Here is a 26,466-nt window from a genome sequence, read left to right as displayed (position 1 = left end):
CTGGTGCCAAACTGACTAAATACTAGATACTTTTTACATGTATGTCTGATGTTACCTGGAAAATTATTTCTGAAGTGAGAGATGATTTTAACCTCATTTAACCTCATTCATCTTCTCACTGACATAATATGTCAGTGTTATAATAAACCTCCCATTTTGAACTGTCTCCTATATGGTTAATCTTTTGATCTATTTTTGAAGTCCCCCTGACAGTTTTCTATCTATCAGAATGGAGAAAGTCTTCTTCATCATATTTATTTCGCTTTCTAGGTGTTAAAAAATTGTGTGCTTAGACTCCACCAACAATATTGTTAGGATTTTGATTGGGCATATGATGCTAGAGTTAGAGATCAACTTTAAGAGACTGGGTTTTAATATTTGAGTTTCCAGTTGCAAACCTCTTTTCCATTCAACACTTTTTATCTGCTTACTTTACTGATTCCTGAAGGCTGAGAAGGCATTGTTTAATGTTAAGTATCCTTTTTCTGCCGGTGGCTTACCCCTGTAATCCTAGCTACTCAGGAGGCTGAGATCTGTGAGACTCTTATCTCCAATAAACCACTCTAAAACCAGAGTGCTCACCTTGAGCTGAAGAGCTCAGGGACAGCGCAATTTGATTTTATTTAACTTGATTTAAAAATGATTTGGATATCTTATTTTAAAATAACAGTTTCAGTGTGCTTCACTTTTATCAGGAATTATTCCAGTCTGTTGCAGCAAAGAAAATCACCTCAGTGTAAGGGCTGCCAAAAGGAGATCACCACATGGTTCGGGCAGAAAAGATTTTATTGGGAGGGCCAAACCACAGGGCCTTGCTCAGTAGGAACTAATGGCAGAAGGAGAGAGTATATAGGGGAGAGAAGGAGGTGTGACTGGAGCTGAGGAAGTGAGCTCCCAGCCTGGGAGACCTCCCCCTGACCCACAGGGGCCAGAGCCCAGTTACCTGGCTATTACAGGGGCTGGGTGGGGACTTCTAGGGAGGGCCATGTGGAGTTTTGCACAGAGAGAACAAAGCAGGAAGGGGTCTATGTACATGAACAGAAAACAGGGAAGGGATCATTTTTCCTGGGCAGACCTAACACTCAGATTTCCTGAGAGAATAGTTGATTGTCAGGGTCTGTGTGTATCCTGGGCTCAGCCATGCAGTTTTACTTGGGGGTCTTTTTTTTTTTTTGCCAGTTGTGGGGCCTGAACTCTGGGCCTGGGCACTGTCCCTCAGCTCTTCAGCTCAAGGCTAGTGCTCTATTACTTGAGCCAGAGTGCCACTTCCGGCTTTTTATGTGGTGCTGAGGAATCGAACCCAGGGCCTCATGCATGCAAGGCAAGCGCTCTACCACTGAGCTACCTTCCCAGCACTTACTTGGGGGTCTTATGTATGTTTGCTGTTAAATGGTGCCTGAATCTGCAGTCTGTTTTTGGCACCCAAAATGCTTGTTACAGTAGCACCCCACATAGAGTTACCAGCTTGGGTTCTGTTATGTCACAACATCAGAATACAGTGGCTGATATACTGCGTTGTTATCTTGCTTATGATTTTGTGGCTCAGGAACTCAGAAAGGGTTCTGGTGGGTCTTTAGATGTCAGTTTCTTCACTAACACATGGAAGGACTGATGCTTCTTGGTATGCACTACCCACACAGCACTGTCTCTGTCTTCGTCTCTCTACACACGATCTCTTTGTTCTTCAGAGTCTCCCCATACAGTGGTCTCAGGTCACACTTCTTTCATGACAGTCAGCTTCCAGAAAGCAAGAAGTAGAAACTTCCAGGCCACACCTAACATTAACAAATTGTTGCTTTGGAATAACCTGATGACTGGCACAGTTAGAAGGCCAGCCTGGATTCAAAGGGTGTGTAGAAGTAGGCTCTTCTTGTTTGGGAAGTAGGTCAGTGTGCAGAAGAGCCTATATCATGGGAATACTGTTGTGAACATCTTAGGAAATACAGACTTCCCCATGATATTTAGAAATGATTCCTTCTGGTTTGCCTATAATTTTCTGAATACATCTGCACATGTATACTGTTTTGTCAGGTGCTGTGATTATGAAAATATTCACTTGGTTTACCATTTGAATCAGGAAGCTTTCCTCCCTTACCCTTTGTTCAAAGTTTTTAAGAATGTTTTCGTAAAACCACCTGAGCTGCCTACATGACAAGCTTACGATTTTAGTTTAAACAAATATATTGTTTTCCCTTTGATGTTTTATGTATAGAAAGTCCTCCAATTTGAGAACATTTTAATATAGTTCTATTTGGTATGATTTTATATTTTATCTTCTATTCATTTAAAATCATTGTAGCATGAGATCAAGGCATACTACAACTACCTTCCTTTCTACCCAAGTTGGCCAGTAATGCACCTCTCCCCAGCAATCCCCCTCTCCCCAGCAATCCCCCTCTCCCCAGCAATCCCCCTCTCCCCAGCAATCCCCCTCTCCCCAGCAATCCCCCTCTCCCCAGCAATCCCCCTCTCCCCAGCAATCTCCCTCTCTCCAGTAATCCCCCTCTCCCCAGCAATCCACCTCCCTAGCAATCCACCTCCCCAGCAATCCACCTCCCCAGCAATCCCCCTCTCCCCAGCAATCCCCCTCTCCCCAGCAATCCCCCTCTCCCCAGCAATCCCCCTCTCCCCAGCAATCCCTCTCCCCAGCAATCCCCCTCTCCCCAGCAATCCCCCTCTCCCCAGCAATCCCCCTCTCCCCAGCAATCCCCCTCTCCCCAGCAATCCCCCTCTCCCCAGCAATCTACCTCCCCAGCAATCCCCCTCTCCCCAGCAATCCCCCTCTCCCCAGCAATCTACCTCGCCAGTAATCACCTGTCCTCAGCAATCTACTTCCCCAGCAATCAGCCTCTCCCCAGGGATCTACCTCTCCCCAGGGATCTACCTCTCCCTAGGGATTATCCTTTCCCCAGCCAGCTACCTCTACCCAGTAGTTTGCACTGCAGCTTTTATCTCATATAATGTTCCAAATCCTATAGTATGTTTCTAGGTTCCTATTGTCTTACTGAAATATAAATTATTTTTTCCATATTATGTTTTCATTATTATTTATACTATTTCAAACATATTGTTTCTGGAAGACACTAAAATAGGTCTGTGATGTGTAAGTACTGCCTGATGCAAGTGTGTGTCACAAGGGAATGCATGACAACCTGCTTTTCAAAGTTCAAAATACATTGTCAAAGGATTGCTCATATCGAAGCTATGGGATTGTTAGCATATAGCTGAGCCAGGTATTTTCATGGTAAATTTGGTTTTCTGGTAAGCAACAATTGAAACCCAGGTACCAAAAATCACATTGTTATGCATGTAATCAGGACTTAAAAATGTGCAATTTGATGTATGGATATCTTTTTAAAAAATTGAACAAAGGCAATAGTTAAGTAAATGAGGTGGTATTTATTAAATCAAGTTATTTGTAGAGTAAATCAAGCAGTATTTAATTACTAAGCCATATTATTTAGTTATTAAATAACTTGAAACTGAATGACTTACCAAACGAATCTCTTAGTTTCACTAACCCAGTTTTCATTTGGTTTTCAGATGCTGTTTTGTGTTTGCTTTAGGATATCTCACCGTGTGCCAAATTACTAGAGTCTATATCTTTGATTATGGACAGTATTCTGCTGACTTTTCAGGGTAAGATTAAAACTTTGATTAAATGACTGTGTTATCTATTCAAACAGATGGTTAAAAGGCAAAATATAGTTTTATTTAGTATTTCCAGTGAAAAGGCATTAAGCATTCTCGCTGAAAATTGCTTTGTGAAGTTTTTCTTATGATAGGTCATTTATAATACTACAAAAGTCACAAAAAAACTTGTGCTCATAATTTGTCTTATTTCTAAGTATATAGCAATGAAAATTTTCATCTGACATTCTGGTATCAAAAACATTTTTTCTAATTCTGGTAGAAATTTCTACAAGCATTTGTATGAAAAGGCAGTCCTCCTCAAACCTTCATTCTTGCTATTGATGCTTCTTCCCTCCCTTCCTCTCTCTTTTCTTTCTTCTTTTCCTTCCCCCTTTCTCTCCTTCCTTTCCTCCTTTTTTCCTTCCCTCCTATCCCGTCTTAGCATTGCTAAATCTCATTCTGTAACAAAGCTCATAGAGTGTCTGTTATGGATAACTGTGGCAAGGCACATATGAACTAACTTGCTCCCATCTTTGTAAGAGACATGTGTTAACACCTTGGAGCCAGGTGGGCAGTTGAGGCTTTTATTCCTTTTTTGTTCATCATATCAAGTCTGTTAGCTTTCCCCATTGAACAGGCTGCAGAAGACTTGCCTTTATGTCAGTCTTGAGCATTCTGGGCAGCCTCAGAATGAGTAGTCCATCTAATTTGGGGATAAATTACATTTTTCAGTAGGAAAAAAAACTGTACAAAATAATACCTCTTTAAAACATGTTCAACCATAAAATGGACTAAAGTTACATGAGAAAAAATTAGCTCATATAAGAACAAAAATTTTAGAAAATGGAATATCTTTTTCTCCCTAGTGAGATAAAAATGAATTTTATTACAGAGATTTAAAAAGTAGGCTTGGATGAAAGGAAGTTGCATCCAAAACCAACAACAAATGTATAAAACCAAGCCAAAACAAAAGGAATATAGTATACTAGAAAACCTAGTTAATCAAATTATCACAGTTTGAGTGAATTTGAGACACACACCTGGAATGCAGGGATGGAAACAGATACTGACAACTCAGCATACAACAGTGCATGTTCCTGAAGAACTACTGGACAGAACCAATGCATACGGGGTCACTGCAAAAATCCTTAGTGAATTTGAGGAGGCAGCCAGGTCATGTGTTGTTGTAGTGTAATGATGTTGGAAACTAGTTGTGGAAGTTTAAAAGTGTCACACTCACTGGGAAACCTAACTGTCCTGGGAATAGCAACCATATTGGTAGTGTTCCATTGGTTTTCCTCAGTGCTTAGCCCATAGGGGCACTACTTACTGAATCAGTAACAGTAATTCAATTAAAAAAGGATGATTAAAAACACATTGGGGAAAAAACAGACAACACAAATAGGAAAACCTGAGCTGTGGTTCGCAAGAGGTATTTCCCAAGATACAAATTCATAATTTTCAAAAGCTGTGTATAATACATGAGATGTGTAAGCAGTTAATATAAAATACAAACCAAAAGAACATTCTGAAGTCAGTTTGTAACTGTTGATAACAGAAACATTACTATTAGCAACTAGGAGTTTGTGATATTGCAGTCATGAGATTTGAAAGTAAACTTTGGACCTGAGAGTTCTGTACTCGATATAGGCAGGTGGTGGAGGAGCCATGTGGCTGTGAGTCCCTCTAGTCTTAACTTTATCCACATCTTTCTTTAGTTTATATGTTGGGGTTTAGCATGCTGTTTCATTGTCAGGTAACTTAGGGGGCAAGTAGGGTTGAGATAGATAGGGTGGGAGGAAGATAGAAGTGGTGACACCGATCAAGATGTAACCCTTCTGTACAGTATTTTCACAAGAAAAAGAAAAAGAAAACATAGAAAAGATGTATTGTACTCATAAATTGACACATTGAATTGAAGCCTTTTTGCACAATTACTTGAAGATAAAAAATATTCTTTCTTGAAAAAAGTGTGTTTTGCTTTGTTCTTTTAAACTACCAGATATAAAAACGCAAAATGTAGCATAATGAAATTGAATTGATTACACAACTGTAAAGGTTGGTACGAACACAAGTTTGTGAGTCTTGTTCAGTTGGATCTTTGTCATCAACTTTTAATGTCATTCATCTGCTATCCCAAACTCCTGTCATTCTCTAGTTCTTTAGGTAACATCATTCTGTATTAGTTAGGCATTGGCTAACTGATGCTAAAATAGCCTTATAATTTCAGCAAGTCAATATTTAATGACCAAGGAACCTTGCTTCTTGTGGGTTTACCTCCTTCAAGCTCTCTAGAATCTTCTTGAGTCAGCTGACCGAGGGAGGGCCCGGGCTGCTGAGTGGAAGCAGAGGGAGCATATGCCTGCTCATGACTCTGCTCACATTCCGTTGGAAAAGACCCTTACACTGGGCAAAAACTAGAGCAGAGTTTAAATCAAGAGCATAATGCCTTTTAAAAAATGGAGTTATAGCCGTTTAAGCCAGGCACTGGTGGCTCACGCCTGTAATCCTAGCTACTCAGGAGGCTGAGATCTGAGAATCACGGCTCAAAGCCAGCCGGGCAGGAAAGCCCATGAGACTCTTATCTCCAATAAACCACTAGAAAACCGGAAGTGGTGCTGTGGCTCAAGCAGTAGAGCACTCACCTTGAGCTGAAGAGCACAAGGACAGCACCCAAGCCCAGAGTTTTCAAGCCTCACAACCGACAAAAAGAAAAAATAAATCCAGTTATAGAACCGCACCTGTAATTCTAGCTACTGAGGAGGCTGAGATCTGAGGATCACAATTCAAAACCAGCCCAAGCAGTAAAGTCCCTGAGCTGCTGGTAGAACAGCAGCTTTGATCAAAAAGCCAAGTGAGAATACAGGTTCTGAGTTCAAGCCCTACACCCCCCCCCCCACACACACACACACACATACACAAAATTTAAGATTTCTCTTAAGTATTTAAATGTAATCTTGTTGCTGTTGTTGTTGGTCATGGGGCTTGAACTCGGCCTGGGCACTGTCCCTAAGCTCTTCAGCACAAGGCAAGTGCTCTACCACTTGAGCCACAGCACCGCGTATGGTTTTCTATGGGTTAATTAGAGGTAAGAGTTTCATAGCCTTTCCTGCCCAGGCTGGCTTTGAACCATGATCCTCAAATCTCAGCTTCCTGAGTAGCTAGGATTACAGGCGTGAGCCACCAGTGCCTGGCTTAAACATAATTTTAGACATTTAAATATGTGAAAGGAAAATAGTGTGGCATTTTAAAGATAGAAAACCTATTTCTAATACTCCCAGCTTAATGTATAATCTTTATCCTTTAGAAGGAAGTATTTGACCAATGTAAATGAACTGGTGGAGATTAGACACAGGGATGAATCAGCTGAAGAAGGTGCCCCAGGCAAAATGAAGTTAAAGCGCTCACTGTTTATTTTTATTTATTTTATTTGTCTTTTTTATTGTCAAGGAGGTTACAGTTACATAAGTATGGTAATAATGTCAGACTTGTTACCTCTTGCTCACTCTTTTTAAAATGAACACAGGTGGGAATGTAAATTAGTACAACCACTATGGGAGTCAATGTGGATAGTCTTCAAAAACACTAAAAACAGAACAACCCTATGACCCAACAGTACCCTTGGTGAGCGTTTATCCAAATATTCTCAAGTCAGAATAGAATAAAGACCCTAGTACACCTGTGTTTATTGCAATACTATTCATAATAGTCCAGGTGTGGAAACAGCCCAGATACCCTACAACTGAGGGAAAAAATGTGCTGTCTGTATACCATGACATTTTTATTCATCTATTAAGAATAATATTTGGGTAGAACTGAAAAAATTCATATTGAATTAATTAAGTCAGGCTTTGAGAAACAAGGGGCATATGCTTTCTCTCATATGGCCAAGTTAGACCTAAAAGAAAACATACATAAACGTACATAGAGGGGGATGTGTGTGTGCACTTGGTGAAACTGACTGCAGTATGTCTACTCAGGGATGGTTTCCATAATGTAACCCCTTTGAACAATTAACAGATAGCTTAACAAAATGAATGCTAGGAAGTGAAAATGGCAAGGATATGGGGAGGGATGAATGAAGAGAGGAAAGGAATACTCAGTGTACATACATGAAAATGGAAGTAGGAAACTTGAGCTGGGGTAGATTGCCGGAGGACAGTGGTCAAGGCAGAGATGCACTGTACACATAAATGGGTATGTCAAGTTGAAACACCTTTGTATAACCATTTGAAGGTAATTTAAAAAATGAAATGGACCCACAAAAGAAAGAGTCACTCGTGGGCATATGCTCCCTTGATGAAGCCCTCAGGCATGGGGACCCTTAAATACATTCTCAAACATGAGCAGAAAAGGTCCTTAGGATCCTTAAGTAGGTTAGTATTGCAGCTAGTCAATGAAATAATTCATCCTTGGTGCTTAGCTGTCCCATGCACTAAGGCTGGAAAGCACAGGAAATGAAGCCCAGCCTTTCATTAATGAGCCAGCATGAAATCGGTTTTGTATAGGACTGATTTACTTTCACAAGGTATGGAAAAGCTGTGTGTGTGTGTGTGTGTGTTCAAATATATTTTGTTAGGTTCAGGATATTGATTAAATAAAAGGGATTCTCCTTAATAGCAGTTTTTCTATTTTCAAGAAGGTAAAAAACCCAAAGTTTTTTTTTATTTTTATTTTATTTTTTATTGATTTTTTTGGGGGGTCAGGTCATGGGGCCGAACTCTGGGCCTGGGCGCTGTCCCTCAGCTCTTCAGCTCAAGGCTAGCGCTCTACCACTTGAGCCACAGCGCCACTTCTGGCTTTTTTTCTTTTTGCTTATGTGGTACTGGGGAATCGAACCCAGGGCCTCATGCATGCAAGGCAAGTGCTCTACCACTGAGCCACCTTCCCAGCCCCAAACCCAAGGTTTTATAAGCCTGGTGCATGTCTATAATCCTAGCTACTCAGGCGGTCGAGATCTGAGAATCTAGATTCAAAGCCAGCTTGGGAAAGAAAGTCCATGAGACTTACTTCAGTTACTACCAAAAAGCCAGAAGTAATACTGTGGCTCAAGTACTACAGCACCAGCTTTGAACAAAAAAGCTCAGAGACACTATCAAAGCTCTGAGTTCAAGCCCCAGTATTAGCACAAAATAAAATAAAATTGTTAGATAACCACATTTACTTCAGAAAAGAGATGCAGGAGATGTTTAAAACCAGTAACTTTCCTTCATATAAGCATATAAGTTAGTATAAGATAAAAGACTTGAATTTCAAAAGTAAAAAACTATGACAGGAACTAAACTGTAAAACCTTACTATAGGAAATGGAACAGTAGTAACTTGAGAAGCAACTGGTTACTTAGATAGTAGAATTTGGTCTTTTAAAGTTGCAATTCCATTCAAGTTAACCTGTCTATTCTAGAATAGGTTTTTTAGAATATGCTTGAGAATAGTGAATTCAACACAAATATATGAAAATGTTACTACTATACTAAGGTTTTCTAAAATATGGAACCTTTGAAGAAATAGACTAATCAAGGAAGCTGGAGATTTAGAAGCAGATTTTTATAGAAAAACAATGGTAGGATTATAACTCATTGGTGAAACCCTGACCAATTCTTTGAGAAATGTAATGGGGCAGTAGATAGAGCAAAGAAATGTAAATCCTTGTGTCACATGTGTAAAACTAGGTTGTAATGGTAGGCTAGAGTAGTTCTGTCAGAAACATAATGAGTTCTTAATGGGGATATGTGATGTCAACCAAAAAGAAATCCATGTGAAATAGTTTTCCATTCAAATCAAGACTGTATCTTAGCGCTAAGTAGATAGCTTAGAAGGTGCCAGTAGTCATGTGTGTCCCCTCAGCTGAGATAATCATGGGCAGTGCAGGTTGCAGGGTGCCTGCATAGGTAATAGTTCTTTAAGCATAAACTGTTGGTCTAAAAACAAAGATACAATTGTCATTTGAAGTCCAGAGTTTAATTTTGAACATCTGTCCAGTGAGTCATGAAGGCCTTTGTTGTTCTTCATAGTCTTCCTCTCACATTCTTGTCCAGTAATCATGTAGTAAAATAGAGATGTGCAATTTATTCAGCCACCCACAAACTTCAAGTTTCATTCCTCCTAGTTCATCCTGCAGGGAATGTCTCCCAACCCTTTGAGGTACCTGCATCTAACTCCAGGAAACATGCTATGTAGCTGCTGCTAGTGTGGTTCAAGTTACCATGTGTAAACAGACCTGGATCTGTTTATGATGTGCTTTGTCTGTCCCCCACCTCACCCTTGCCTTTTCTTCTGAATTTCTGTATGCTCACTGAGCAATGTACCCTACGTCTATCAGAAACACGCAGTGCCCTCCTCACTGTGGCCACCGAGTCCTCAACCGTGTGTCTGTCCCACTTCTTAGCCTGTCTTCTCTGGACTTTCTTCTTCAGCACTTTGACTCACCCTATTCTTTCTTTTTTTTTTTTTTTTTTTTTTTATTGTAAAGCTACTATACAGAGGGTCACAGTTACATGAGTGAGGTTATGAGTACACTTCTCACCCTATTCTTTCTTCAGAGCACCCTTGCAACTATATTTGTGTGTTCAAGCCCTGAATCTTAAAGGCTCAGAGTACATGATTTGTTTAGAGTCCTTCCTCAGCAAATTCAGTGTATATTTTCCCTCTTCTCTACACATTTATTCAGAAATCTTATTTGTTTCATCTAACAATTATTTATGTAGTTACAGTGCCCCTTTATCCATGGCAGATATAATTCAAGAGCCACAAGGAATGCCTGAAACCACCACAGTTCAAACACTATTTATATCGTGTGGAGTTTTTTGAATATGTAAATAGCTACAGTAAACTTGCATATTCACTTAAACAACTTAAGATTTCTCTTTGGCATATCTAGGAAATGCCAGCATCACTACTCTTGCACTCAGGGCCATTATCAAATGAAATAAAGGTCATTCAAGCATGAGCAGCATGGTACTGTGACAGTTGATCTGATAGCAGGTGCCTTTTGAAGGCCAGTGGATACAGTGCATGATGTATGGGAATTGCTGGACAAAGCAATGATTTGTGACCCAGGTGGGGCAGAATGGATATGCATAAGATTTTATCATGCTACTCAACCGTAGCACACAGTGTAAACTTAGGAATTTGTTATTTCTGGAATTTTCCATTTAATGTTTTGACTATGGTTGAGTGTGGGTAACTACTCAAGAAAATAAAGCAATGGCAGAGAGTGTCTTCAGAAAGAGTGCTTCCCTTTTAACTATTGTGTCTCTCAGTGCCATGTGCTTCTGAGCAGCTCCAGCATTTATGAGGGGAAGGTGTGGAGGTGAGAGGGGACTGCTCTTAGCAGCACCTGCTATGTCGCCCACGATGCATACGGTATTTGTCACAGTGCCATTTTGTTGGCTTCACGTAGTCGCACTGTTACCTCCATGTTATAGGTAGAACTGCTTTGAAAAATGGAAAGTAACTCCCTACTCTTCCACCAGGGTACATGGTAGAGCCAGGGTTTGTGTTTGGGCCAGCTGTCTGTTCTGTCCCCTGACCTCTATTGTCTGATCGCCACTATGCACTGAGGACACTATGCTGAGCTGCTGGTGTTCTGTTTCCCTGTTGCTTTTGTCCATTTCTAGGCAGAAAGTCCAGAGTTTTTATTAAAAAGTCTTCCCTTCCGATGAGCATTAGCTGTTCTCTATACTTTCTGCATTCTTAGCCATCTCATGGAAGAAAGTATTTGCGATACCAGTGAGTAGAGTGATGTCCTGTGAAAGGAAGAGGAAGTGTCACCTGAGGCACTGCCTCCCTCAGTGGAGGTTCTGAAGCCTGCTCCCCACTCCCGACCCTGCCCACTCAACTCCTTGCCTCCCCCTGGGGGACAGGAGATGGTCTCGGTGCTGGCAGGTGAGGTCAGCCTTCCTGGAGACTTAGGAGGGAATTGGATACAGGAGTGCCATTCATTACAAGGTCAGCAGAGTTGAGGTGTCGGTAATGGTGTGAATCACTCTGAAGTGAGATGTCCTGTTAAAACACACTGCAGCCAGACTCATTGGAACCAAGTGAATGTATGGGTTAATGACCATCCCTAACTAGAAAGAAAATGACAAAAAGATAACATATATTTGTAAACCAAGCAGTACTTGGAGTGCAGACCCTGTGCCAGGTTCTGAAGGCTCAGACAAATGAGGCAGTGTTCCTGCTGCTGAGGAGCTTGAGGCATTTTGGGGTGACCAAAAAGCAAACAGTTGGTTGTAGTACAGTATGGTGATTACTGTTTGATGAGAATGGACAGAGTAGCAGATTTTGACTAGACACCTACAGATTCCGTCAGGAACAGGCAGCTCAGTTACTCGCCCTGGGACTTTGTAAAGAGGGTGATACTGGCTGGATGCTAGGTCCTCAGGAGGTATCTTACCTCAGTAGACACAAAGGAGTGAGAACGAAATGAAGAGCGAGCCTGTGCGTGGACTCGGGACCGCAGAGCTGCTCCAGTAGGCCTCCTGGACAATGCAGCACTTAGGTTGAGGCCTGAAGAAGGTGTGGTGCTCTGCAGATGAGATCCAGGAAGAACAGGCAGAGTGAAGCAAAGCAGCACCTGCAGAGTCTGGAGCCTGGTGTCTGCTCCCGGCCACCTCCCCAGCTCAGGCTCCTTTAGGGGTTGGGGCTCTCTTGGAATCAGCACCGTGCCTTTCTTCCTCTCAGCCCACTGCACTGTCCTAACAAGTTTTGTGTCCTTTGAGCCCAAAGAAAAAGTTGCATGGATGTGAGGGGCACAGTAAAGACACTGAAAACAAGCACATATCTGCATTTCTAAAACGTCTTCACTTAGTATGACTAACAGCTTAATATGTCATTGTGGTAAGTTTAATAACTATTGTATCAGTTTTAATGAGATGTGCATGGCAATTCAAGTTAGAACTACAGGAGATGTTATAATTCACTGATAAGCTAAACTATAAAGTATTAGGCAGGGGAAGAAACATGGCCCTCCCTGATCCCACACCAGGGAAGTGAAGGATGTAGGGCATTTTTATAATCCTTCAGGGTGTGGAGGCAGAAACACCAGGCAACCAGGGGTTCCTGGCAGATTTGGGGGACTAAGTTGTCTGAGAAGGGATTTCCTTGGAGTGAGTAGTGTAAATAGAAGAATCGGCTTTAAGGGAACCAAGAGAAATCTCTGGAAATTTTAAGAGCAGCCCTCCTGTGACCTTGCCTGTTTGGGGGCATGTGAGAAGCAGACTTGCACATCTGCTTCCCAGTGGTGAGATGTTGAAAACAAGCTCTGGTAGCCCTAAGCTGACACTGAGAATCCATGCCTTCCTTGACTCCTGGCAAGACCACTGTTTTGCCAAAGGCAATGTTGGACGGTGTGATTGGTGGGAGACCACAATAGATCTGCCCTTCGTGACCAGGCTGCACAGTTAGGGTGTGGAAGGAGGCACCCATGTGACCTGCTCCGAGCATGCAAAGTGCGCATTCTGCCTTTAGAGAAAACATGACTCCCCACTTTTCTTGCCGTTTTAAGAATTAACCTGTTGGTTGTTCTTTCATCCATCTGTAAACTGAGGCGACAAAGGATAAAATGAAATGCATCCTGGGGCTTTATATAGTCTATATTTTTTCTTCCAAGTTACCCATTCAGTTAGAGTAATTTAAAAAATAGGAAGAAAGCTGGGAGCCAGTAGCTCACACCTGTAATCCTAGCTACTCAGGAGGCTGAGATCTGAGGATTGCGGTTCAAAGCCAGCCTGGGCAGAAAAGTCCATGAGACTCTTATTTCCAATAAACCACCAGAAACCTGGAAGTGGCGCTGTGGCTCAAGTGGTAGAGCGCTCGCCGTGAGCTGAAGAGCGCAGGGACAGAGCCCAAGCCCAGAGTTCAAGCCCCACAACCGACCAAAAAAAAAAGGGGGGGGGGGGGAGAAAATGCTGCCTTTTTTTTTTTCCCCTTGACACATTCTTTTCAAGTTCTCTTTTCTTGAAAATATACCAGGGTTCCTGGGCTGCAGGTGGCTGACCTGGCATGCCCTGTTTTCAGGATAGGGAGGCAGCACTCTCCCCTTCCCTTTCTCCCTGTTTCCCTATCCTGTCTGGCTCCCCACGCTTACACTTCTCACCCAGTGTCTTCTATTTCCTACCTGTCCCCCTTTTCCCAGGCATTTTACTGTTCATCCTTGTGGCAAAAGGCAGTGGTATCTCAGAAGAAGTGCTCATCAGTTGGGTCCTGGGCTTGACTGATGACAAAGCCTCGGATACCTGTCTCTGAAACCTCTGGATGGTCTTCTTTTAGGAATTTATTGATTTTGTTGGCATATAAGCTGAACAAAGACTTTTTTTCATATGTAACAGTATTTTTAAACTTTTTTCACTTAAAATATTTAATTTTTGTCTTATCACAGCCCAATGATGATCATTACCCAGAAGATCACTAGTTTGGCTTATGAAATTCATGATGGTAAGAATTCTGAAACTAATTTTTCATTGCTCAAAATAATCCTACTCAAAAAATCTTTTGCTTGAAATAGTATCATAACAGTTCTCTGTAGAGCAAGAAAAGGGATGGAGCAAGGTAAGGAAAACGTTTAGCTTTGCTTAGGTTATTAAAGTGTGCTTGTCATTTATAAGATTATTTCTTTGTTACTTTGTATGTTCCCCCTCCCCCCCACAGTATAACCCCTGCTTTCATTGTATTTGATGTCGGTATAATTTGTGGAGGGGAAGGGAAAAAACAAATTGTTTAAATAGGGATACAGGTGGACCCATTGCAACAATGAGATGTACAAGTCGTTATGTCAAAAATGAACTTCACAACTTTGGTGGGGGGGACAGGGAGGATTGGGGGGAGGATGGGAAGGGGAAACAAAGGAGGAGGCTACAATGCTTGATAAGAAATTACTCATCTTGCCCATGAAATTGTAACCCCTCTGTACAGTATTTTCACAACAAAAAAAATAAAGTGTGCTTGTTTCCCCTCAGTCTTCTATCTTTTTTGAAAAATAATTATTATCTTTAGTTCAAAAGTGGGGTTTTAATTCAACCTATAAATTTATGAGTGCAATGCATTTTGATCAGTTTCACCACTTCCATTGTTTTCCCTTATTAGTCGCAACTACATTTATCTTGATTTTTAATTTGATCCAATGACAAAAGATAAAATAGTATGATCTGATCATGTAACCCACATTTGTGGCAATTTGAAATATAAAAGAAATACACTTTCAGCCAGGTGCTGGTAGCTTATACCTACCTATAATGCTATCTACTCAAGAGACTGAATGCTGAAGATTGCTGTTTGAAGCTAGCCCAGGCAGAAAAATCCATGAGACTCTTATCCTGAGTTAAGCACCAAAAAAGCCAGAAGTGGCCCAAGTGATAGAGTGCTAGAGGGCAGTGCATAGACCTTGAGCTCAAGCCCCATGACTAGAACACGATGAAAAAACGTAATAGACTTTTGTCCTAAATCAAATTTCATTAATTCCTATCTCATCTGCTGTAAATTTGTATTCATCTTCCTCCTCCCCTGTATATTCACAATGCACATATTTGCATTTACAAAGATCTTTTTAGTATAAATATGTATAACTATCTTTAGTGAGTAGACCCCTTACTCTAACAATTAGGAAATGCCAACCACCGGGATTCTGAGTCTTGAGATTCAGGCTCTTGTTTCTTCAAAAATGGAAAGAATATCCCTGCTAGGGTTGTCTGTGTAGACCCACGTGCCCCATCCTGTGCCTACTTCCTGGTCAGATTTCCTCACCCATATTCAGAAGACCAGCCTTGACTTCTGGAGAAAAAGTAAACAACTTTCCATTTTCACTACTGACAACCAAAATAATTTTGGAGCAGGAAATTGATTTCTTTTAAATACCTTTGATGGTTGTTTAGTCAAATGTGCATGTTCAACAGCAATTGTGTTTCTGCCCTTCAAAAACTAGAGCACCTGCACAGAAGACAAATTCTCCCTAGAGATGTGGCATGGGCAGGGACTGTGCAGGTAGACTCAGGCTCCAGGGTGCTTCCCCAAGTAAGCCCACCATTTGATCCACTTTGTAGGGTCTTTGTATGAATTACAATTGGCATATCATGTCTCATAGTTCTTACATCCTGAAAAATGAAGTGGACAGAACTCCACCAAGTATGGTATAGTTATATGGCTCATACTTTCTCATTCTGTCAGATGCTGCCAGTGAGAATGTACAGTTGTATTTAGGTGCTAAGACTTCTGTGTTATGCTGATGATGGCTCAAGTAGGAGAATATAGGGAAGTCATGGCTCAGGGATACAATTTTGCCTATTAGTCTAGAAGCATCTGATGACATAGAGCACTTCAGATATATATTAGCTGTCTAATGTCTGAATTGTTCTGAATGCTTTAGTTTTTCAAGATGTTTCCTCCCCCATCCTGGTATCAGACATCCTGCTGGCCATACCCCATACCACCTTCTACTTCATACTGCAGGCTGGAATGGAGGAATGGTTCCTTATCTGTTAGGGGGACCCTAAGCCCATCCCTGGTTTGGTAATTTACAGGATTCCGCATGCAGTACTATTCGCTAGTAAGATTAATTAACATAAAAGTTCCAAGCAAAATTAGTAAGATAGAAATGCCTCTAGTGAAGTACAGAAGAACCAAGCACATGTTTCCAAGAGTCCTCTCCTAGTGCAGCACAGAAAATGCTCTGATTCCTTCAGCAACTAGTGTGACAGCACTTGTGAAGGACTAACTGCCAGGGAAGTCATTTGAGACTCAGCACTCAGGGCTGTCACCTGGAGGCTGGTCACCACACTTCTAGGCTCACAGAAGGAAAGCAGGGGTTCTGAATAATCATACTTTGGCATAGACAGTCTGGGTACAAGGAACTGTATCTCTGTTGAGACTGTGGGACCTTCTGATGCCCACCTTGTCAGGTGCAGCAACGCTGCAGAGCCCATTGGATCTGGGCCTCTGCTGTAGCTATTTCTCAGCTATCAGGCCAGCAGCAGCATTCATTCCACAGCATCAGGAGCAGGTGTCCTTCTGTAGTAGGAAAATTCTAGGCAATATTTGAGACACTTCATCCCTCTCACAGAATTGAGTCTTTCTTTCTACCTTTTTAATTTTAAACTGTATATGCAAGATCTTTGGGAGATCACTATAGCAGCCTGGGTGTGTTTGGTGATTATGAAATCTGACTTGTCTCACCAGCAGCCTTGCTGGATGCTGATACCTCATGTGGAAATAGGAAAAGTCTTTTCTCATCCATCATATGCTAAACTATATATACTGTCTTGGTTAGTGTTCTTGCTTTTAAAAAATGCTATCTTGACCTTAATCTGTTGTAAGTCATTCTGTTTATAAGTACCCAGATTTTGAACTGAGAAGGAAGACTGCTTGTTGTACTTGTACACTTTCCACACCAAATTGTTTTATGACAGTCTGTCTCTTAAGCTGTATGTCTAATTGTCCTTGGCTAGTTTTCAGTTCTAACATCATCATAACCTCTCTGGCCCAAATGTCAGACTATACTGACATAAGTAGTCTACCTTAAACCAAACACTTAGAAATGCTGAATTAATGCCCAACAAAATGTATATATACCAAAGTTTGACAACATGGATTTGGCTATTAACAAGGCTCTTTCCTAACAAAAGGAAGAGACACAGACTCAGACATATATATGCACACCAAGAGAGACATACACACATAGACATACAGCACACACATAATGTATTGATTTTTTAAAGTTACTTATGGTCATCATTTCCAAAGAAAGCCCTTTGTTTTGTGGGCAGAGTAGATAGCAGTGTCTGTCGTAGAGTTGTCTGGAGTATAGCATTCCTCTCTGTGGACTCCCTCTTGATCATGTGCTTCCTTTCCCTTCTCTTCAGTATTTTTTTACCTGCTTTCCTCTTCTGACTACAAAGAAGTAGACCTTGCTCATTGAAGAGACTTTGGATAGTACAAATAAATACAAAAAAAAAAGTGACAAGTCCTCTGTGTTTCCAGTTCTCCTCAGAGCCATACTTACTAAAGCTCAACTTCTTCCTTCATCTTCTTCCAAGATCTGGCTATCTATTTACATAATTGTCAAAAGTAGATACATAATTATTTTTCTTTTCCCTAGTTGTTGTATGTATAGGCAATTAAATTTTTTGTTATTGTGTATATGCTTGTCATACCCTTATCATAAGTTTCAAGTCAGACCTCTATATTATTATTTCCTTAGTTTAGATTACTAAGGTTAGGAGACAGAAAGATTTTCTCAAGTCTTTGCTGTACTGGTTTATAGAAAAATCATATAGGCTGGGTGCCGGTGGCTCACGCCTGTAATCCTAGCTACTCAGGAGGCTGAGATCTGAGAATCGCGGTTCAAAGCCAGCCTGGGCAGAAAAGACCGTGAGACTCCTATCTCCAATAAACCACTAGAAAACCGGAAGTGGCGCTGTAGCTCAAGTGGTAGAGCGCTCGCCTTGAGCTGAAGAGCTGAGGGACAGCGCCCAGGCCCAGAGTTCAAGCCCCATGACTGACAAAAAAAAAAAAAGAAAAATCATATAAATTCCTCTTAGTAGCTCATTAATATATATTCTTTCTTCCTACTAGACTATAAGTTACAGAAGTAGTAGGAATTTCTTAAGGCAATAATAATTTTCTTCCTCTTTTGGTAATGTGTGTATTGTACATAAAAATGTGTATATGTTGTCTAATACCGAGACCATGCTATATGAATAAGAGCCTTTAAAAATTCTGTGTACTATAAGTGAAAAATACCATCCTCTTAGTCTGCGTTTCTCTATTTACTGGGGTTCTTTTGCAGGGAAGGATGGAGACGGTGAACAGCTGCGGCTGATCTGCTCCCTAGGTAGCCTAGTCTGGCCTCAAACTCGGTCTTTTTGCATCAGCCTTCTAGAAATTGTTTTACTAATTAGTCTTTTTTCATTATTCATCATGAAATTAATATTTTATGTATCAATTAGATACTTGTATTTTATGACTTGTTTATGTTTTCTGTTTCTTCTCGGTGCTTCTTAATTGCTTTCATTGTGATTAGGGAGGAATATTTACGTTTTATTTGCTATAAATATTTTCTAATTGTGTTATTTGCTTTAAATTTAGTCTCTCTTTAGTCTCTAAGATGAATTTAGGGTTTACTTTTTAAAAAGCATATGGGTGTAGTAAGTGTGATCATAGTAATATGTCTTGTGTGGGAGGAAAAGGCAAATTCATGGACAAAGATGATATATTTGAAGTTAGTTTTCATTCACTGGAGTCATGGAAGAGAGAGAGATTGTTCCTTGCTTTACCTTGAGTAAATAAGTGAGTTATTTACCTTTTTTTTTTTTTTTTGGTTATGGGGCTTGAACTCAGGGCCTGGGCATTATTGAGCTTTTTTGCTCAAGGCTAATGCTCTACCTCTTTGAGCAACAACCCCACTTCTGATTTTTGAGTCATTAATTGGAGATAAGAGTTTCATGGGGACTTTTCTGCCCAGACTGTTGAACTGTGATCCTCAATTTCAGCCTTCTGAGTAGCGACAGTTACAGATGTGAGTCACCAGTGATTCATTGAGTTAGTTATTTAAATCATCCATTAATTGAAACTTTTAAATGCCTCTTTTTGGCAGGTCATAATTTTTACAAGTAAGGATAATTTTTTAAAGTACTAGCATTTGGAAAGTTTTATTAAATAGTTTTCATTTTAAAGATGAATACATTTCTTCTTGGACAGTGTTATCCCTTCCCTCACTTTCTCCCAGTTTTTCACTCCCATTTCTGTCCACATGTTGTATAGTTCATTTTCAACATAGTATTCAGTAAGTACCACTGCTGCATTTGTTCACCTTTCGTCATTCCATTTCTGTGGAGTTTTCTTTTCTTTTTTGGTCTGAGATTGGGACTCGAACTCAGTACCTGATGCTTTTACTCATTGGCTAGTGTACCACCAGCTGAGCCACGCCTCTAACCCTTTGGAAAATTTTCTGTAAAATAATTTCCTTTAGAGATAAATGAGATTCGTGGCTTTGTTTTTCCTGTAATGTGATATTTACGTACACAGACTTGGACATGTCACATTACATGATGGTCCTTTACATGATTTAGTCCGTTTTGCCCTGAAAAGAAGAGTGGTCATTAGATCAGAATTGGAAATATAGCATGAATTTCAAAGAGGAATATGATGAAAATGTGAATGGAAAAGATGTCATTCTTGTGAGAAATCATACCTGATAAGAGCACTTGTTTTCTGTTTCTCAGGAATGTTTCGAAAAGATGAAGAACTGACTCCAACACAGAAGGGTTTAGCCGTAAGGTATGTGTCTTTGCATCATGTCTTGCTATGGTTTAAGCACATATTACTCTTGTGGATGAGGCTTCTTGGTCCTTCCAGATCATGCCCTGGATCATGCTGGGCTAGGCATCCCTTTTAAGACTTGCTCACACCTTGCCTGTGTGCTGGAACAGTGTGCACCTTCTGTGGACCACAAGGCTTTCTGCTAGATTTTTTTGCGACAAGGCTCTGAGTTCCTTAAAAATAGGAAAGTAGTATGTCTACCAAGTAGTAATTATTAGTACCAGCAGCTTCCATTTCTGGACCAATAATGTGATAGCAGGGATTGGGCGAGGATGTGTCACGTTAACTTATCTATGTCTGTTAGTACATAGACATGATATTTTTGAAATAATGAAAAACTACTCAGATAATGATTATGCTTATTCGAGGAATTTTATCTGGGATAGGTTTCTGTTTCGTTGGCTATAGGTACTCGAAAGAGTCACCTAAGGAATGGCTTAATTTCTTGACAAAGTCTTGTCAATAGAATTAGAAATTAAAATACACAGCTGCTAGAAAAATGCAAGTGACATTGTGACTACCTATGTCAAGTGTTCACCTTTGATCCCAGGTAGCTTATCCTGGGGATATTCTTCTATTTTTCCCATCTTTAAGAATATTGTGTTTACATATTCTCTTTAGCGTGTCTTCACACATATAGGTAACCGTCCATTCGAATATACTTAACTGATGAAAAGTTAATTTGACCTGGTTCTCTCTTCCCTCGGAGTCCTTGGTCCATACAGCCCCCAATCACTTACAGTCACTCAGCTCAGTTTTCCCTTTTCCCACTTGGCAAATTCCCAGACCTAATTCAATTAATTTGTTACTTACTTGAACTGTAGAAGAAACCTGATGCAAAGACAGTCTTGATGGCTCAAATCATTTTTAATTTGTATCCCCAATTTAAAAATTACATTCCTGCTGAGGATTGTCGGCTCATGCCTGTAATCCTAACTACTCTGCGGTTTGAAGCTAGACCAGGCAGGAAAGTCTGTGAGAATTATTGCCAATTAGTCCCTAAAAAGCTGGAAGTGGAGCTGTGGCTCAAGTGCTATAATGACAACCTTGAATGAGAATACTAAGGGACAGGCCCTGAGTTCAAGCCCCAGTACAGGCACACACATTAAAAAAAGTATTTTCTTTAATATTATTTTCTTAGTTCTCTATCTTACCAGACTGTATATCCTCCTTTCATAATGGTAGCAAATTTTAGTTTTTGGAGAGAATAAGAATAACTGCTTCATTCTGTAACCACAAAGTCTCCCAAACTGCCTCAATCGTTACAAATACTTTCTTTCCTAGTACTGAGTTAATACTCATAGTCCAATAGTCCATAGTCCAATATAAGGGCAACTTTTTACTTCACTGAATGTGATTTCTTTTTTTCCTTCCCTCTGCTGCTGCTGGATCACTTTCTCCAAAATAAAGAAAAATCCTGCTTTACTGTGTGTTCTCGTCTAGACACTCCCTTCTGTGTAACAGCCCCACTTCTCTCTCCACGGCCTTTTCTCTCCTTCTCCCTTCTTCTTCCCTGTAGGCAGATTGTTGTTTCCACTCTCAAGTTTCCCTTAAGCTCAGCAGATTTCAGCCCTCCAGTGTTGGCCAGTTGATCATTCAACAATGAGGAGAAGTCATCATTTGCCTTCCAGGATGCTGGAATCTTTTGGTTCCCTTCTTCTCCCACCCACCACCCATTCTTACTCTGTCTCCTTTGCCTCACCTCCACACTATTGGTGAACCCGAGCTCAGACCTGGACTTTTCAATGTTCTCATGTGTTGCCATACAAATCCAGTGGCTTCAAATGCTGTGTTCACATGTTTGACATTGCCTAAATTTATGTTCCTACCTAGATTGCTCCTTAGCTCCAGCCTCATATATCCCTAATCATTTCATTTTTTTTGCGTTGATACTGACAGGTATGTCTAAAACAGATCTCTTGATTTCTGCTTCCATCTTCCTCCCTACCCTTCTGCTTCCATCTTCCTCCCTACCCATCTAATATATTTCTCTGCAGTATCACTTCCTGGGTTAATAATTATACTATTCATCACCTTCTCACTACAAATCCAGTCTCTAGTAAATCTAGCTGGTCTTCCTTTCCAGCAGTTCTAATCTGACCACATCTCTCTATTCCCACTCTAGTCTCTGTCCAGACCCTCATTTTACTCACTGCTTTCATGATCATTCTCCTTGTTTTTCCCTCCTGCCTTCTATAACCTACTTTAGCAGCCAGGGATCCTTTGAATATGCCTTGGATTATTTGTGTATTCTAATTCCTTGATTAAAAAAAAACAAAAACCATGCCTTTCCACGTAATTTAAAATTTCAAACCTTGGATAATTGCATGTAATAACCACCAAGAGCTCAGAGTTCTAGACTCTTCTTCACTCATCCTATTTTTGTTTTCCTTTTTGAGACAGTGTCTTACTCTTTATCCCAGGTTAACCTGGATCTTTGCCTCCCTAGTGCTGAGACTTTAGTGTTTGTCCCTATGATTAACAACCCACTCTTAACTATACAGACAACTCTATCAGAAAAGTACTCCCTCTCTACAGTCAATTTCTATCCCTTTGCCCTGCCTTGATATTCTTTATAATATATCTTAACCATTGGATGTTACATAATATATTGGTTGTTCTTACACTTAACTCCCAAATAGAAAGTCATTGGGAACAGAAACTTTGGTTTATTTTCATGTTCCCTTCAACTAAATAGTGGTTTAACACTGGGAGTGTCTTCGTACATGAGACATATACACTGCATGGAGACATTTTCAGTGGTCAAAACAGGGAAGAGATGCTGCTACTGACAGCTAGTGCCAGAGGCTCATGAATCCTCCATAAGTCCTGCAGTGTACCAGAGAGGCCCCTGCCACGAAGAATTATTGGCCCAAATGTCAGTAATATTACAAAAAAAAAGAATATTACAGTAGACTTAAGGTCTCATTTTTACTGGCCAATACTATATCTATTGACCAAAGTGCTTACAATGAGTTGCTTGGTATGACAGTTGAGCAGAAAATTATGTCACCAGATTTCTTAGATAAGAATTATCTCAGCTAGGGGCCAGTTGTTCACACCTGTAGTCTTAGATATTCAGAAGGCTGAGATATGAGGATTGCAGTTCAAAGCCAGCTTGGGCAGGAAAGTCCATGAGACTCTGACCTCCAGTTAACTAGCAAAAAGGCAGAATGGAGCTGAGACTCAAATGATAGAACTCAAGCGAAGTGCTAGTTTCAAGCAAAAAGCTCAGGGGTAGCACCCAGGCCCTGAGTTCAAGCCCCAGGACTAGCACACACACAAAAAAGTTTTCTCCAGGGGCATACACAAATAGAGGGAAGAATAGTAAACAAATACAGTCATTGTATTCAATGTACGTTATATAAAAACTGACTACATAACTTGGGTAAGTATGGGAAGGGGAAAATGGGAGAGAAGGATGGAAGAGGTTTATACTAATGTTTTGTACTTATTACCTAATTTATGGAATTGAAAACTCTGTTCAGCTACTTAATACTAACAGAGCTATCTCCTGTCCTTGCAAATTGTGATACACAGTTTGACTTGGTAAGATGGAGCTGTGCTGTGACAAGCTGACATTGTGTGGGGTCTGTGGTGTTGGAAATGAAGCTCTTTGCTAGAGTGCAAGGAGTTCTGTGATTGCAAGGTGCTTGTCTTGATATCCAGCGCACAGAGAAAGCTTCCTGCTCTGGGTTATTTACATAGGAGGAACTAAATAAGAAAATCTGCCAAAAACACTTTCCCTCCTCAATTTGATATCCAAAGGGAAATAATTAGGATTTAAGACCCTTAAGTATAGGAAAAACACTTCTAGAAAAGTTAGAAAAGGAGTGTTAGCAGAGTGTTTCCCCAGCTAGTTCCAGAAGGAGGGGGGGTACACAGTGTTGTTTTCCTGTTATCTTTACATGAAGGTGATACCTAGTATATAAGGATGTCCGTTTAGGGCTGGGAAGGTGGCTCAGTGGTAGAGCGCTTGCCTTGCATGCCTGAGGCCCTGGGTTCGATTCCTCAGCACCACATAAGCAAAAAGAAAAAAGCTGGAAGTGGTGCTGTGGCTCAAGTGGTAGAGTGCTAGCCTTGAGCTGAAGAGCTGAGGGACAGTGCTCAGGCCCAGAGTTCAGGCCCCACAACTGGACCCCCCCCCCCCAAAAAAAAGGATGTCCCGTTGGCTTTTATCCATACATAGTGTGTTTTTAGGGAGTTAGCATTGTATTTAGAGAGGAAGAAGCATGTTCAAGAAGGCTGCTTACCATCTCAGGTTCTTTTGTCACTTGTGGTTATTGACCAAAAATGCTTAGTCAACATTAGGGGGCTGTGTGCCATGGGGCCAGTCTTCAAGGTAGCAGGATCACAAATGTTTTGAGCCATCCTTTCTTCTTTCCATCTCAGACCCTACCTCCGATCTGCGAGCAACCTCATGGCTCTGCTGCCAGCATCTGTGCAGCTGCTGTCCCTCCTACCCCAAGGCAGTCAGCCCTGCTGGGAATGCTGCTGCTCTGTCCACATGTGGGCTCAAGTGAGGCCTCTGCAGCACACATGCCTTTAGACTTTACTGTGGTTTTTAAACTCATGAAGAACAAAATCTACCATTCCTTCCATGGTTTCTGAGGCCCCACATTATCTCACTTCAGCTCTCTTTTGCCTGCGTCTGTCCAAGATCAGTCCGATCCAGTCTTGTTGCTGCTTTGGTGCCAGTCAGCCTCAGCCTCTGCCCAGTATCCTCACCACTGACATCATACAACTTCTCATGTCCTACTGGTCTCTGGCCTGCCCTGTCTCACTGGGGGCCTTCTCCAACCTGTTAATATAATAAAACACCTTTTCCTTATAGCACTTAACATCTCTGAAAATATTTATGTTGTAAATATATCTGTGTGGTTCATTGATTGTTCTTTGTAACTGATATGTAAGATGGATAAATGCAGAGTTTCTGTTTTATTATGTCTGCAGGCCCTGGACCTGGCCAGACATGTGGTTGGTGCACACATGTGTGATCAAATAACTGGGAAATGACTGGTAATAGAGGGTTCTCCATGGCGTGTCACAGCTATGTTAGACATCTTCCATCATAAAATCTTAGTAAAAACTGTAGTTGCTTATACAGGTCTTAACATTTTCTATTTTGGCAGCTATGGGGTTTGAACTAAGGGTCTCACACTACCACTTGAGCTGTGTCTTCAGTCCTTTTATGCTTTACTTGTTTTTTAGTTAGGATCTTGACCTTTGGCCTAGGGCTGGCCTTAAACCATGATCCTCCTATCTCTGCCCACACTGGAACTGGAATTACAAGCATAAACTGCCATGCCCAGCTTGTTCTTTGAGAGAGTCTTTCTGCCTCAGCTAGCCTCAAACCACACTCTTCCTGTCTACACCCCCTAAATAGCTGGAATATAATTGTGAGCCACTGTGCTTGGCTCTTTATAAAGGTCTTTGTATTCTCTTACTGAAAACTGTTGTTGAGCATTACTATGTCCCTGTCTTTGTGAATCTTATGTATGTATACCAATGAAAAGTATGGCTTGTTTTCTTTTAGAAATATGAAGGCAGTGCAGTACATGGCATTTTCTCATGAAAGTTTCTGGAACCTGCTGTCACATGTCACAAAAGTTGCATGTCTTTCCATTGCAGGCGTATGCCCAGCCTTCTGGAGTATGTAAGTTACAACTGCAACTTCATGGGCATCCTGGCAGGCCCGCTGTGCTCTTACAAAGACTACATTACTTTCATTGAAGGCAAGTCACTCCACATGCCACAGTCAGGTGAAAATGGAAGAGAAGAGGTGCAGCATGAAAGAACAGAGCCCTCTCCAAATGTAAGACCCTAGGTTTAACTCAAGAACTCACTCATTTATTTAAACATGGGAATGTTGTCATGTTTTGAATTGCCCTGTCTCTTTGTAACTCTTTTTCAAGATAAATGACTGCACCCTAAACCTAGTAGCAATGCCTAGTAGAAATGCAATCATGATTAAAGACTTAAGAATAGGTTACGTAGAAGAGCCTTGTGCTAGATTTCTCCATGAGACGAATGCTGTGCGTGATGAGCTGTCTCACACCCAGCCAGCCCTCCTCATGGACTCGGCCAGGCCGCTTGTCCTGGCTTTTTCCTAACCTGCACCTGTGGAGACTGGGTCTCTTTCCTTCCCTACCTGCCCTCTCTTCTTCTCAGTTGTTTCTGGCTGAAATTTTACTCCTCTGAAGGCTTCCTTCACATGTCATCTTGTCCACATTTCTATAGTCAGCTGCAGTCCTGATAGCTTGCTCGAGGCTAGCCCTTCCCTCATGCCAGGTCATTTCAAAGCTCTGCGTGCAGCGGAGAGGCAGGTGCTGCCCTCACCATTTGTCAGGAGGACAATGACTTAGAGGCTCTGTGGTTTGAGCAGGCTTCCTCAGGGTGGCAGGAGAAGAATGGGAACTCAGACCCAGGCAGTGCGGCTCTGGAGACTGTGCTCAATCACTTCACAATTGAACACAGCACATTTGTTCTTCCTTTGAGATGCTGCTTCATAAGGCAGACTGAG

The 26,466-nt window shown here is 41.1% G+C and overlaps 1 protein-coding gene across 2 annotated transcripts in view; it reads left to right on the top strand.

Annotated features, from left to right (window-relative positions):
* Mboat2 (membrane bound O-acyltransferase domain containing 2) overlaps nucleotides 1-26,466 on the top strand; it is a 111,445-nt gene that overhangs the window by 69,605 nt on the left and 15,374 nt on the right. For both annotated transcript variants that reach the window (XM_042680797.1, XM_042680798.1), the window contains 4 exons: nucleotides 3,544-3,639; nucleotides 14,014-14,069; nucleotides 19,847-19,901; nucleotides 25,575-25,758. In XM_042680797.1, the coding sequence (XP_042536731.1) occupies nucleotides 3,544-3,639; nucleotides 14,014-14,069; nucleotides 19,847-19,901; nucleotides 25,575-25,758 (391 nt within the window). The remainder of the gene's footprint in view (nucleotides 1-3,543; nucleotides 3,640-14,013; nucleotides 14,070-19,846; nucleotides 19,902-25,574; nucleotides 25,759-26,466) is intronic.

Source organism: Dipodomys spectabilis, unplaced genomic scaffold (assembly GCF_019054845.1).
Source record: "Dipodomys spectabilis isolate Male_0828 unplaced genomic scaffold, ASM1905484v1 ptg000066l, whole genome shotgun sequence".
NCBI classification, from domain to species: Eukaryota; Metazoa; Chordata; class Mammalia; order Rodentia; family Heteromyidae; genus Dipodomys; species Dipodomys spectabilis.
This window is presented reverse-complemented; position numbering and strand designations above follow the sequence as displayed.